The 13,757-nt window shown below is 41.6% G+C and overlaps 1 protein-coding gene across 1 annotated transcript in view; it reads right to left on the reverse strand.

Annotated features, from left to right (window-relative positions):
- The window catches only part of glis1b (GLIS family zinc finger 1b), a 95,377-nt gene that overhangs the window by 14,807 nt on the left and 66,813 nt on the right, over positions 1–13,757 (reverse strand). The window contains exons 8-9 of the mRNA XM_033621461.2: positions 9,331–9,472; positions 2,541–2,721 (exon numbers count right to left, since the gene is read on the reverse strand). Of these exons, the coding sequence (XP_033477352.2) occupies positions 2,541–2,721; positions 9,331–9,472 (323 nt within the window). The remainder of the gene's footprint in view (positions 1–2,540; positions 2,722–9,330; positions 9,473–13,757) is intronic.

Raw genomic sequence — 13,757 nt, forward strand, 5'->3', positions numbered from 1 at the left:
TCTGGTGCATGATCCCTCAACAAATCAAGTGTCTAACGCAGGTCTGTAAACCACAAACATCAGTAAAATAGTACAATATGAATTGTTTGGTAATGTTTTCAAATTTCTTGATTCATGTCATGTGAGGATAAAACAGCTCACAACATAAACACCAAACGATGATCCTATCAGTTTACTCTCATTAAAGTGTGAATCATGTCCGGCCAAGCGGTTTGGTCATCGCACTGATGCAGTCGTATCCAGTGGAGATATGGGACCTTATGAACACCCATTCCAGTGCCAGAAATAGAGCTGGTGATGTGTCATGTTGACCCTGTGGTGACCAGCACAGCCCATCTTCCCACCAGGGATGTCTTGGAGGTTGTGGAGTTGAGTTTGTTTCCAGTAAGACAGCCAAATGGGTTTGTCAGCAGGACTGAGAGGCTTAACCTAACATGATCTAAGTGGGTTCGCCCTGCGGAACTGCCTCGATTCAGGATGATAAATTGGTGAAAAACAATGGAAACACAGGAGGTCAAAATCAGTGCGAGGACGGTAATACTATCAGTGTGATTAATAGAGGAAGTTCATTTAGTATTACGGATACGTACATGTCAGTGCTCGAAAATGGTAAATGTATCGTTTTGGTAACTTCAGCTAGAAAGGTTTGACCTTTAGTCTCTCGTAGCCAGACCTATCTCGCACTGTGCCAGCACTGAAGAAAAGTCTGGCTGAAGATATAATAAATCCGCACTAAGGGAAAAATACGTTCTGAGTTGTTTGTCTTTCTCTGAACCAATCAAAATTGTCTTGAGCAACGCTAATCCAAGGATGCAGCTACGTTGCTCTTACAAAATAGTGTCAGGAGGGAACTTGTTTTGCTAGAACATTTGCACGCTGGGAGGCGAGCCCTGGCATTTAAATGGCCACAAAAACATCCCACAAAAAGTTGCTAACTTGGTGGTTGTTGTTATTGTTTCATGCACCGCAATAAAACTAAAAGATAGATCTAGCTATGCAAGACTAGTTTCACTAGAGAACACTAATAAACAAGACTTTAGAGTTATCCTGTATCTATGTGATGCAGGTTTCGCCCCTTCCCCGTCCCTTTAGGGAGACTAGCAGTGGTCCAGTGTCCATTCATTCCAATTGAAGAAGTGAATGTTAGGACCGATTCTTTCGCTTTCAAGTCACTGAAGTAAATTTTAGACCCATTTTTCCTAAGCCACAAATCTTCCAAACATTCAGACGCTACAATGGCATTTTTCAGACAGACAAATCAGGAAAAATTTAACCTTGTAAGACCTGTCTGTATCTCAGCAACACACTCTTGCAAGATCTGGCAACGACTGATATGATCTTGTACTGGGATGACATCAGATATTAAGCTAGCAATTAAAAATGAGCAGCAAAGTAAGGAGCAAGCATCAAGTTTGTACTGTATATAGTATTATATTGTTTAGAATCTGCTTTTGTTCATCCACACGACATCACAGCAGGTGAGGTGGGATGCAGTTGTGAGACGACAGGCCCACTTAGTAGACTGGTGTATACTGTACTGTTTCATACCATTGGCCCAGCTTGTAATGCATCATCTTTGTTATCGCATCTTTGGTTTCACACAACAACATGGATTTTGAAAACTAACACGCAGGACGTGTGTTACCATCTGAAATAGATGGCCAATAGTCTGGCATAGCCAGACCTTTCTCCACAGTGTTGTGTCAGTGCTAGAGAAAAGTCTGGAATCACCTGATATCCTTTTGCTATAGGGGGAAAAATGCTCTGGTTTGATTTTATTTCTTTAAACCAATCACAGTCGTCTTGAGCAGCGCTACGCCCTGGACGCAGCAATGGTGCTCTTGCAAAATAGCGTCGGGGGTGAAACTGTTTTGGTGAAACATTTGCACATGGAGAGACAAGATCTGATAATAAAATGGCCCTGCCAAAAAAAAAAAAAAAAAAAAAAAACCAACACAGGGACACAAGAGTCCAGCGAGATGGCTGGGCTTTTCTGAGGTGCCTTCACACGTTGTTTTATTCGTTGTAGATCTTTACAATTCACCAAGAGAACAAAGCTGGCATGCCTTACTGCATATTCCAAATCTTTGTCAAAACGTGCCATTTTCAGCAAGTACATTGTTAGCTTGGAGGTCGCTGTTGTGTTTTTTTCCATAACAAAGGGGATTTTGAAAATGGTAAATCAGTGCCCAATGGCAGGCTTATAACCACAGTCCACATCCAGTGAGTCAGACTAGGCGGCCAACGACATGCTATGACCTGTGAGCCAGACTAGACCTTACCATGCTGTAATGTCACATGATTTTACTGCTCATATTTACTGCAGAGGCCGATCAGAGGAAGTTTTGGTCAAAGGACAAAACTGTGACAAAGCCTTAAATGACAGTTAGTAATATTTTCCACTTATTAATTTGGAAATGTTAACTTTTACCAGATTTAATATTTATATTTCCCGCCCTCTGCCTCCCCTGACAGTGAGAGAAGTATGATGCAACTCCACAGCTGAATACATCCGTGTTAAACACCCATGGAGGACTTACCCGTCTCTTGTGCCGTCCATGGCAGCCAGCGGGGACAGGTGATGGGGGCTGCCGAGGTCCCGGTCCAGTCGGTGTTGTCGGGAGGGCAGGTCAGTGGTGGAGACGGAGGTGGGGTTGGGGGTCGGGGAGAGGAGCTCCACTGAGGCGCTGTGATGGGGGGTGCTGGAGCCAGCGTACAGGCCTGAAAGACAAACAAAGCTAATTCAGTAAATGTGCCAAATAAACTCGAGGGCTCTGGCCTCCGTCTTTCCTTTGAGCAAATTAAAAGCCATTTCATGGCAACGAGATTTTGTTTTGACAACCTTCATCCAATCAGAGGGCTTTGTAAAATAAAATGTTCTGTGTTTGCACTGTTTGTAATTTAGGGTACATTGTTTGTGCTGCCACGGGGATTGGCCTCGTTTGTCCTTTGAGCTGTTTGTTCTTATTACACAATAATAAACTAAAACGTTACATGTGTTTGAACAGTGACTTTGAACAGTAGGGAATTTAAAAGGGGGGGAACAGGGTTACTGTATAGCCTCTATTTAATGTGTTTGTGCGTGCTGACACTCACGGTCGTGATTATGTGAGTACACGCAGGCTTCTATGTCATGCATTTCTGCATGTGCACATCCTGATGTATCAGTGTGATTGTTTTTAAACTTCTCACACTTTGCTGGAAATGTGCAGAAAGAAAGTATCATTTACAGACTCTGTTCTGAAACTTTGGCTTTCACTAATCAGTTATTGAGTATTTCTAAATCCTATTTGATTAACATTTTGTGGACACAGTGGACTGTGTGGGGGACATTAAATTCTACTGGAGCCTGCCTGCATGTTGCCAACTTTTCCACTGTCTCAAATTGTGGACTTCAATTAAACACTGATCCATTGTTCTCATTCAGAATGCACTGCAAACTGAGCTGCACATAATAATTATTGTCATTACAGATTGTTTTTTTTTTTTTTTGTATTTGGTGAAAACAGCCCATCACAACCCAAAGCCCTCAGTGATATCTTAAAAGGTCTTGTTATGTCTGACCAATAGCCCCAAACCCAAAAGCAGTAATTCTGCTGCAAATGAAATTGAAAAGAAAGCATGGTTTATGTTTGCCATGGTGTCCCTAGCACGAGGTTTGCATGCCAAAAAAAGGGCACCGGAAACCTCTGAATTTCTGTGACCACTGTGCTTTTCAGTTCAAAAGGGACGCCTTCAAGGGAAGACTGGCTGAGATGGTTCGCTTGTACAGACATCTCTACAACTCTTTATGGAGAGGCCACAGGGACAGTCAAATGGCCTTAAATTCTTGCGAAGAAATAGCCACCACCCTGAGGAAAAATGAGGTTTTATGCTGCAGGGTGTGGCAGAAGACAAAAAAAATATGCTTTAAAGCTAAGTAAAAAAAAAAAGTGTCTCATGCAAAGAGTAGTGACCTAGGGGGAAACAAAGGAGTATGTGATCACATCTCTCAGGTTTAGCCTCTTTACACTGGCTCCCAGTTTGTTTTAGAATAGATTTTAAGATTTTACTGATCACTTTTAAGGCTCTTCATGGTCTCTCTGCCAGCTAGTACCGTACTCTTAGTACCGTTCACGCCAGGACGTACTATGAGGTCCTCGGGCAGAGATCTTTTATCTGTTACAGAGGCCTGACTACAAACTAAAGGGGACAGAGCATTTGCTGTCAGGGCCCCGATGAACAATCTGCTCGAGGAAATCAGGTCGGCTGAGTCAGTAATCTCTTTTAAGTCCCTTCTTAAAACGTACTTTTATCGGAGAGCCTTTCCTGATTTTAAGTTCATTTAGACTTGTCTGTTTTCATTACTGACATGTAAAGCACTTTGTAACTGTTTTGAAAAGCGCTTTATAAATAAAGATTGTTATTATTATTATTATCATATAGGAGTATGACATTATTTTGACTTCGACGTAAGCAGAAACAGTACACAAATGCAACGTTAGACAGTATGTCAGGTGTTTGCCGCTGTTGCCCGGCAGCCTGCTATTCTGAAAACGTTCTTTCGGGAGCCCTCTACTTACTCATTTAAAGAATATTCTGTTTGTACACAGCCAGGTGTTTCGGAGCATACTACAGCGAACAATGCACTGAGCATTAACACCTATGTGCATGCTAGTCAAATGGCCCGTGCCACAGTGCCTTCCTTGTGCAAATACAAACAAAGCTTTGGTATGTATCTTTTCATTTGGCAAGCAGCTAGTGTTCAGCTAAAACTGCTTGAGTACAATATTCCTTAAATCCCTGTAAATTTGTCACCATATCGTGTACATGTCTAGTCTCTGAAGCTGCACTTGCACATATCGGTTGACAAATCTGCTGTGATACATCTGACCTTTCCATCAGTTCCCCTGACAGGTTTCCACTGGTTTGAAGTGAAATGTTGCTCCAGGGAGAGACTTGACAGATTATAGTGAAATCCAAACGGTAAGTCAAGAACTAGACACTAAGTCTTGTTAAGAGAGGTTACACTGGATCACCACTTATTCCCTGGACACAATAAATCTACTCTCTTCCATCTTCTGCTCCGTTTATCGTCTGATTTCTTTCCCAGCATCCAAGAGGACAGCGGTGCGCTGACTGTCTGGGGCAGTTAACCAGCGACGAGAGGGGGGAGACAGGAGGAGATGAAAGGAAGGGAAAAGATCGGTGCTCCTGGTTTTGCCGTTTCCAGGTCCAGCTGTTCTCAAGTGGAAGCATGCTGGGGCCTGATCTGACAGCACTCTGAAATGGTTACAAGCTTGATTCATTACCCCCAAATCATCAATCACAGACCTTAAATGTTTTCCCCTTTAGCCCCAACATCTGCTACCAGACCGGCAAAACAGTCGACAAATAATGGCTGTGATTGCCTCAATTTCATCGCAAGTTCCTTGTGGAGAGAGAGTGAGGGGATCTGATGACACTTTTTTGGGGTTAGTGGAGGATTTTGTTCTGAGGATGTTGTGGATTGGCTCTGAAATGCTTCTGGTCAAATTCAGGAAGAAAGCTCAGTGTGAGAGGGATATGGAGAGGTATATCAGCCATTCAGCATAATAGCAGGAGCATGTAAACCTCTGCACTAAAACTATGATGAGTCCTTCCTCTGGTTAATCAGGGAACACTCTAATTATGCTCTATAAAACAGAGAGGGGCTTCTCGTAAGTCTCACTGCAGCCATGTGAATAAGAGCAGACTTATAACCAGCGAACAGGAAAACAAGTTTAGCTCTGACTGGAAGCATGACTCATTTTCTGCTCCACAAGTGTTAATGATGGGATGGCTGCCCACTTTGCCCCACCTCTTCCATGCATCCTATTGGCCCTGGAACAAAGTGAAACTCATGTAAATGGGGATCCTGAATGCCAACCTGCAACATCTTTGCTGGCCTTGAATAACACTGCATCCATGAATGCTTTGGCATCGGCTCACGAGCGAGCTCCTCGGGGCTTTAAACCATTTAAAACAAGAGAGCAAGCATCATCCACTCAGAAACAGAGGGAGGCCGAGGGGAAAAAAGCCAAGACTCAGAGGCCCGGTTCGACATTCAAAGACAAGTTGAGCGTTCACAGTCGTCAACGGTGCGCTGAGTTCCAGCAACAATAACAGAGAGCAACGGGGAGCCTGGATGGGGTACAAGCAGAAAACAAGGACAGATGTGTCCATAAACTGAGGGAGCTGTGGGGAATCTCTCTTGTCTTTAAGATTGTAATAATCTATTTATTTCTCTCTTGTTTCCAATCCAAAGTAGTGTTGACATTTGATGACGGTCAGATTCATCAATTAGAGAAATGGAAATTTAAAGACCACATGTGATGAATAAAAGTTTACGTATGTAGCAGTTTATAATGGCTTTTGCAGCCTTTGCATGACAGGATGACAAGTTAACATGACATGGTGAAGAAATACAAACCAAACAAACAAAAGTGCCAGGTTGTAACACTTCCTACTAAAGTTAAATATCCAAGGGAAGTCCAACAGCTAAAATGTTGATATAAAAATGTGTATAAGCAATTAAAGGTAAATTATAGTGGTGTAATTTGTTTGTGTTTGACCAAAGGCGCCGTAAGTATGATTTTCACTGCCTGAAAGCACAAAATTACCATAATACATCTGCAGGAATGTTGACATGGCTGTTGATGACCACCAATGACTCGGTGATTGCTTTGCCAGGTGTTGGGATTTCTGGCGGTCAGACCTCACTTGCTGGCCTGTTCTTCTGTTTTGGAACAAATACTCCCTGGCCATTGATATTTTGAGACGTGGCCAGTCTCTTGCACACACATTTTGAATTGCTCAACCACAGAGAGTGGTGCTACCACCGGTGTCATATGACATGTTGTGTTCAAGCCAAAAAGTAAATGATAAAGAGGTTTAACTCAATAGAAGAGGGTTGTTTTAAGAACGTAAGCTGTAATGAACTTATTTTCTAGCATATTTAGTGAAAACTGAACATATGTAAGATCCGTAGTTTGATCTTGGCTCTTCCAGTCTGCATGTTGAAGTGTCCTTGGGCAAGATACTGAACCCCTGATTGCTCCTAATGGCTGTCCAACTGGTGTGTGCTTGTGTGTGAATGGTTTCTGAGCAGCAGGTGGCACCTTGTATCATAGCCTCGGCCACCACTGTGTGAATGCATGTGTGGATGGGTGAATGTGACTCTGTAGTGTAAAACCGCTTCGAGTGGTTGAAAGAATAGAAAGGCGCTATACAGGCACAAGTCCATTTATCACAAGTGGTTTGAATCGTTGAAAATAGGTAGTGTACGATACTAACTTCAAACCACCGAAAGGAATTACAGCTTGGTGTGATATGGAAAACAAGAAGAGAGCGAGTTTCCAGATTCTGACAAATCTATGATTTAGGGACGCATGAATTTTGCAGATACCTACGACTAAGAAATATTCTCCAGGAAAAGTCTGATTTGTGTCTTTACTACGCCCAAGGTTAAAAGTACGCAGTTATTATTTATTAGACGTCAGATATGTTGGAGACAGTGTGATGTGGCTCACAAATGTTTTCTGGAAAGGTCAAACACTGTTTTGAGAAATAGTATGTCAAGTGACACAACTACAATAAAAGGTCCCTTTGAGCTGTGTGGCACTTCCTCTCTGTAAAAACTGGTATTTAAAAATAGCATTTACAGCAAGTAAAAAAACTATTATGAAGAATTGGGATAATAATGGAATAATGGAAATGGCACCACTGCCCCCGGGACAACGGCGACAAATTGGCAAAGACAATTTGTTAAAATCTGACACTAATATTGAGACTATAAAAAAGCCAAAGGGGAGAGGAGATATGAGAAAATTAATAATGATGAATCTATTTCCTAAAGAGTTGATTTTTTTCGTGAGTTTTATTGAGTGTTATAAGTCTCTTGCCAATAAAGTTTTAAGTTAAGAAGACATATGAAAGATACACTATAGGCTCAGGTGGCATCACAGTATTACAATATACCTGGGTAAGTAAGAAATCCCAAAGGTATGATTTTCAATACTGTCAAAAAGAGGAGCGCTTCTCTTTAAACTGATATAAGATGCTGTATTGAGGTTAAGTATTGTAGAGCAGAGCATGCACCACCAGAGGTCAGTCTCTATTAGTGAAACAGGCAGCTGAGCTGAGAGTTACAGCAAATGTGAGTGGTGGGGATAATGTCACAGGAGTAAAGCTGGCCAGCTATGGCAGAGCAAAACGGGGAAAAACAATGGTAGAGCCGGCATATTTTGACATCTAACTCAGTGAATTGAGGGTTTATTTCAACTAAACCAGAGTTGATAATTGCTGGAACAGTGGAAAGACTAGCCGAGACTGTTTGGGTTTGTTTTATTTTGTTTCTGTCAAGCTTGAATGAAGTGTGTTTTAGGATGAGATAACAAGACAATTAAAGGGGCAAAAAGGGAAATCGTTTCACCGCTAGGTTTGCTGTTGTGCACTGCCTGTAGACTGCCAAAGTGTGTCATGAGCCACACCTCCCTCTACCTCGGATCATGGTCGTCTTCAGGTGAACACTTCGTTCCGCTCTCCGCCATTTCGCTTCGAAAATACATGCTGCCGTTGCTCACTGGCTGTAGCCTTTTATAGGGAGGAAGGGCCAAGGGCTCCAAGGGGAGGGAGGAGGCAGCGATTCACATGAACGTACATGAACGTGCAGGCTTGTAAACAAGGGGCTGGAGATCAACCCAGAGAGAGGGTGTGTGACGTCATGTTATACTCCAGATGAAATTACACCTCTAGTTCTTCACATAGCAATTTTTTAATTCCTTCAATCTAGAAATGATGAATTTCCACTTATTGCTCCTTTAAGCTTTCTGTGAAAGAGAGAAACTTGAATCCCAGTGTGTACAGTTATATTTTTCAGTTTCACAAGGAAAATAAGTGAAAGAATTTTTCCTGTCTTGTGAGTTTATTTTGTTGATTTATTTAGAGTGAAAAGCTAAGAGAGCTTGTGGAATGTAGTCAACTCGCCCCTTGAACAAATCTTGGGGTAGTGTGGGTACGGCATCTTTGTGAACACATTGGCAAGAGCAAATGGTTAGGCCAGTGGTGGCCAGTTAGAAAATTTTAATATATCAGCCAACCCTGGATAATGTCATAGAAGCTACAACCAGCAGCTCAGCCTTAACATTTGTTTTTTTACACAAATACTGCCATGAACCATGTGCCCCAGTGAAATATCTGAAAGGTATGAGGGTATAAAAAAATAGATACCTTCCAAGCCTAATACACTGAGAGAGGGACATTAATGCCTTCATAGGGGGAAGAGGTTACATAGTCTGGGTGTTAGATGACAGAGCAGCATTCTGTGTGCACCTGTGAAGATGTCTTGGCCCAGTCCAGGAGAACGACCATCTTTGCCGTTGTAGAGATGCTGCGAGGAGGTGGAGCTCTGGAGATGCTGCATGGACAGGCAGTCACTCAGGACGTCCTGCTCCAGGTGAGGACATGGCCGAAGCTGTCGATCACAAACACAAGGGGAAAAAAAAAACAGAAAATGTTTACAAGAAATGATGCTGAGTCATTTAAAGAGAACTCCATCTGGTTTGCAAGATTACACAACCTAAGAACAAAACACAGCCTTAGTTTTGTCTATTTGTAGGCTGGACCCGATGTGGGGTGTGGTGTTTTTTTTTTCTTGTTTTTTCTTTTTGTGCAATAATGTGATTGTAATTTTAATTTGAAACAGTAACTCAGCAAATGAGAATTCATTGTCAGTCAGGGGGAACCAGAGGAAAGATCATACGCTCCTTTTTGAGTCATGCGTTGGCCTTGGACACTGCGGGTAAGTGATCACTGTACCAACTCAGAGCCAACGCGAGATTGCTTCTGTTTCTCTCACTGCCAACAAGTAATGGGGGCAACTGAAGACACATTTCAGCTGGAGAGTCGATCACACGCCACGCAGAAGAAACCTAAACCTAGGGAAACTTGTGTCAGCCCGAGAAGTGGGACATCTGCCTTATGGATCAGTGGAACAGCTGACCTCTGTAGTATCCATCAGTGGATTACTCTGTAATAAAACATTACAGTTGCTGAGGTGCACACCAGGAGTGCACTAACAAGCACATCTTTCCTTTACTCAGGAGATTCACCTTCAAAGAATCTGTAAATTCAACACAGAGACTGGGACAGCGCTATAGGTAGAGAGAAAGACATTTTAAACCAGCAGTGTGTAACACAGCATGGTGTGCCAGAATCAGAGACATGACACTACCAAAGGTCTCACTGGCATCTGCTTCTCCAATATCAGATGAAGCTTTATGGACAAACAATGGCAGTGGACATGATCTGTGACAGTAGATTTACTTTTCATTCATAAAAGCCTGATATAGTTTGTTCTTCTGTACCACAGACCTCAACTGTCGCCCTAAACCTAAGACAACAAATCAATGAGCCACAATTTTGCTCTGGGTTTTTTAAAGCACACTACACTATTACTACAGAGCTACACTCTTCTGCCTACTCTACTACCTTGTAGTATTTTTAATGGCCTTACTGCAATGACAACAATGACAACAACCACCAATCAGAGCCTTGGAGTCTCTAATGCAGCTGTCCATCATGTCAGTCACTGCTCGTGAGCTGCAGTCAAACTGTAAAACTAGGCAGCGCTGATCAAATGTGAATCAAGATTCTGTTACTGTATTGCTTATTTCTCACCTCAAATGTTTTCAGAAACACATTTCAGTGTATGGTTTAGCTGTAAAATGAGAAAGTTTGTGACCCGGCCGCCATGTTGGATACAATTCAACTCGAGTACCAAGCACCACCCATCAGCCGGACCAATGTTCTCATTTTACAGTTAAACAGTACACTAAAATATGTGTAATTTAAAACATCTGAGGCGAGAAATAGGCAATGCAGTAACATATTTGATCAGTGCCGCGTAGTTTGACAGTTTGACCCCCAGTTCACAAAGCAATTGACATGACAGCTGTGTTAGAGACTCCTTGGCTCTGATTAGTTGTTGCTGCCGTGCTGCAGTCTAATTCAAGTAAATGTCATCAGAGTCAGTAGGAGGTGAGGAAGGACATGATTTTTTCAGTCTTATATTTATATTTCAAAACATAGTGCCAGTTTCAGCAAATATGACACAAAGTTATTTCATAAAAATTACCAGCTGGAGCTTTAATCATGATGGACACACATGCAATTACACTGACCTAACCAACATTTTAACTAAAATTCACCCAGTTCACATCATTATTAAACATTCAAACACTGATCAAGTGTTACACAAAATTCATCAATTGTATTCAGGTACGTCCTTTGTGTTTCAATTACAGTAAATATTAGTAGGGCTCCACCATAAGGCTCTAAGATAACATTATCTTCTCTCCTCTGCTTGGAGGTGGTGAATTTACAGCTCAGTTGTACTAAATATGACACAGTCTCTGGATATTGTTTGATATCTAGTGTCAGTAAAAAATGTTGCAGTTTCCCATTGTATTGCTAGTGTTGTTAGCTTGTTTACTATATTACATGAATGCCACTGTCAAACTGAACGTTCCACTGAGCCACATATAAACTTTAAATCTTTACACGTAAAAAAAGAATCATCAAATACTCATATTAAACAGCCAAATCTGATTCGACTGATGTAATTCTGAGTAAACTAAGTTAGCTTTGTGGGCACTAATTTGTGCTGTAAACAACCTTTAATTTAAGTGGAATCCTCTTATCGTGATCATGTCTGTCCGGGTTATATTCATCACTATAAGCAGATGACATAATAACCCCCTTTTTTAAAAATCATGTTTAGCTAGTAACTTAAATCTTAGCTCCGGTTTCAAAATAAAGTACAGCTGTTTGATTACAAGGGCATTACGTGACCAGCCATTATCATCCACTTGGTAAGGACAGCTTCTTCCACAGGGGCTTTCCCCATGCACATTTATTTTCCGTTTCCATCACTGGCAGCCATGACTGTTTCTCGTTGTCTGAGTCGACTACACAAGGTAGCCTCAGGACACCAAGTTTCGCTGCGTCTCCTTGGCTTGTTTTTGGCAGTTTGTCCTAAGCTTCGAGGAGACTACATTTTTCATTGAGAGAAAATCACTTTCTTTTTCCCCGTCATGATTTCAATGTGCGCGCAGCACCAGCCTCAGGTAGCCAGCTGGAAGCAGACGGGTTACCACAAGGCAAAGTATGATGGGAGCAGTTAAAAAAAAAAAAAAAAAGCATTACCAAAGTTATAAATCTTTTACCATATGTTTTTGTATATAAAAAGACCCAAAATGAATATGGTAAGCAGACGACTTGATTACTTTAAGCAACTTTTTAAACAGCATTTGTACAGTAATGGTTCTGTCGCAAGCTCTTTGATCCATATAGGTATAAGCGGTTGATCACTGTAATTGTGATCACTATAAGCAATTTCCACTGTGGCTCATTTCAATGTGTTTATTTATTATGCTTTAGTCACAAAGAACATGTATCTCATTTTAATTCAGTGATGCGTAAATTTCCACTCAGTAAACACTTACGTTATAACTTGGGATAAGGTTGAACTTAAGAACATGGTGAATCCAATACACGTGGTTTGAATCCATCAGGAAATCAACAAGTACACTAATTGTAAATCAAGCTTGTATTTTTGTCATCGTGCTGTGATATTTATCATCCTGGATAGAACATATTTTTTGTATAATAGTAAGAAGTGATAACTTTATGATGCCAAAAGGCATAAAAACCTTTCAGTGTTGCTGTGAGTTATTTGGACCAGTACATGTGTATTATTAAAAGAATGTGCTCCAGTTACAGATGACAAGGTCGATGCTGTTCACCAAGGTTTTTTCTCCATCATCATTCCAACCCTATCAATCTGTCCGTCCATCCATCCACAAATACAGCCTTTGTTATTCCATGAAAATCAATTCCACATTTTGATTTTGCGGCTGGACTGTGGTTGGAAACATTCTTCAGCATTATCACAACCATCCATTCTACCCTCTGATTATTCCCACAGAGTTCATCAGTGGCGATGAGCCAAGTGGACAGATAACTTTATCTGTGTGTGACTTAACATCTTTTAAGACCTCTTGCCTATACGGCTAGAAAAATCACACATGATTGATTGAGTTGTACAGCTGGCATCATCCACGTTATGATTTGACACTTAGATACTGTATGTCAGTAAATGTATATGTGCTTGTCCTCCTGGGGATCCTTAAAAGTGCCCTGCAAAACATTCATCACGTGTAATTGGGGCTCTGTTCTCTCCACAGTGACACTCCTAACAGTTTTTTCTCTGGGCCGCTCCAAGAGTGGAGTAAGAGCGTTTGTTTGACATTTGTCCATAACATCTGGCCACTGGGGTATTCCACAGTACAGCTTATTAACAATGCTACAAGCACACATGTGTTTCCCTTTACGGCGCTAAGCAAAGAAACACATCATCCAGCCTGCCACTATCCAGCCCCTTCCACAACAATGAGCCCTTTCTCTGTTATTTACCCGCTTCCAGTCAGGGAAAGAATGGGCTTTTGACCATAAACACGATGAAATGTGGTCAAACCTGATCTATTGTTGGGGAAACGATTCTCAAAGACACCCCTCTTCCCGACCCCCGGCCTCCCAAACCCTAAATTAAACTAACGAGATGGATCTGTGGATAATGCACATCAGAACAGGAGCGATTACATAAACTGGTCTGTTTGTAAAACCTGTAACCCTACCGTATTGACTAGAATTAAGTCATGCTCGGAGCTGACTAAGAAAAAGGTGCACAGTAGCTCTTG

Source organism: Epinephelus lanceolatus, chromosome 6, assembly GCF_041903045.1.
Source record: "Epinephelus lanceolatus isolate andai-2023 chromosome 6, ASM4190304v1, whole genome shotgun sequence".
In the NCBI taxonomy this organism is placed as follows: domain Eukaryota; kingdom Metazoa; phylum Chordata; class Actinopteri; order Perciformes; family Serranidae; genus Epinephelus; species Epinephelus lanceolatus.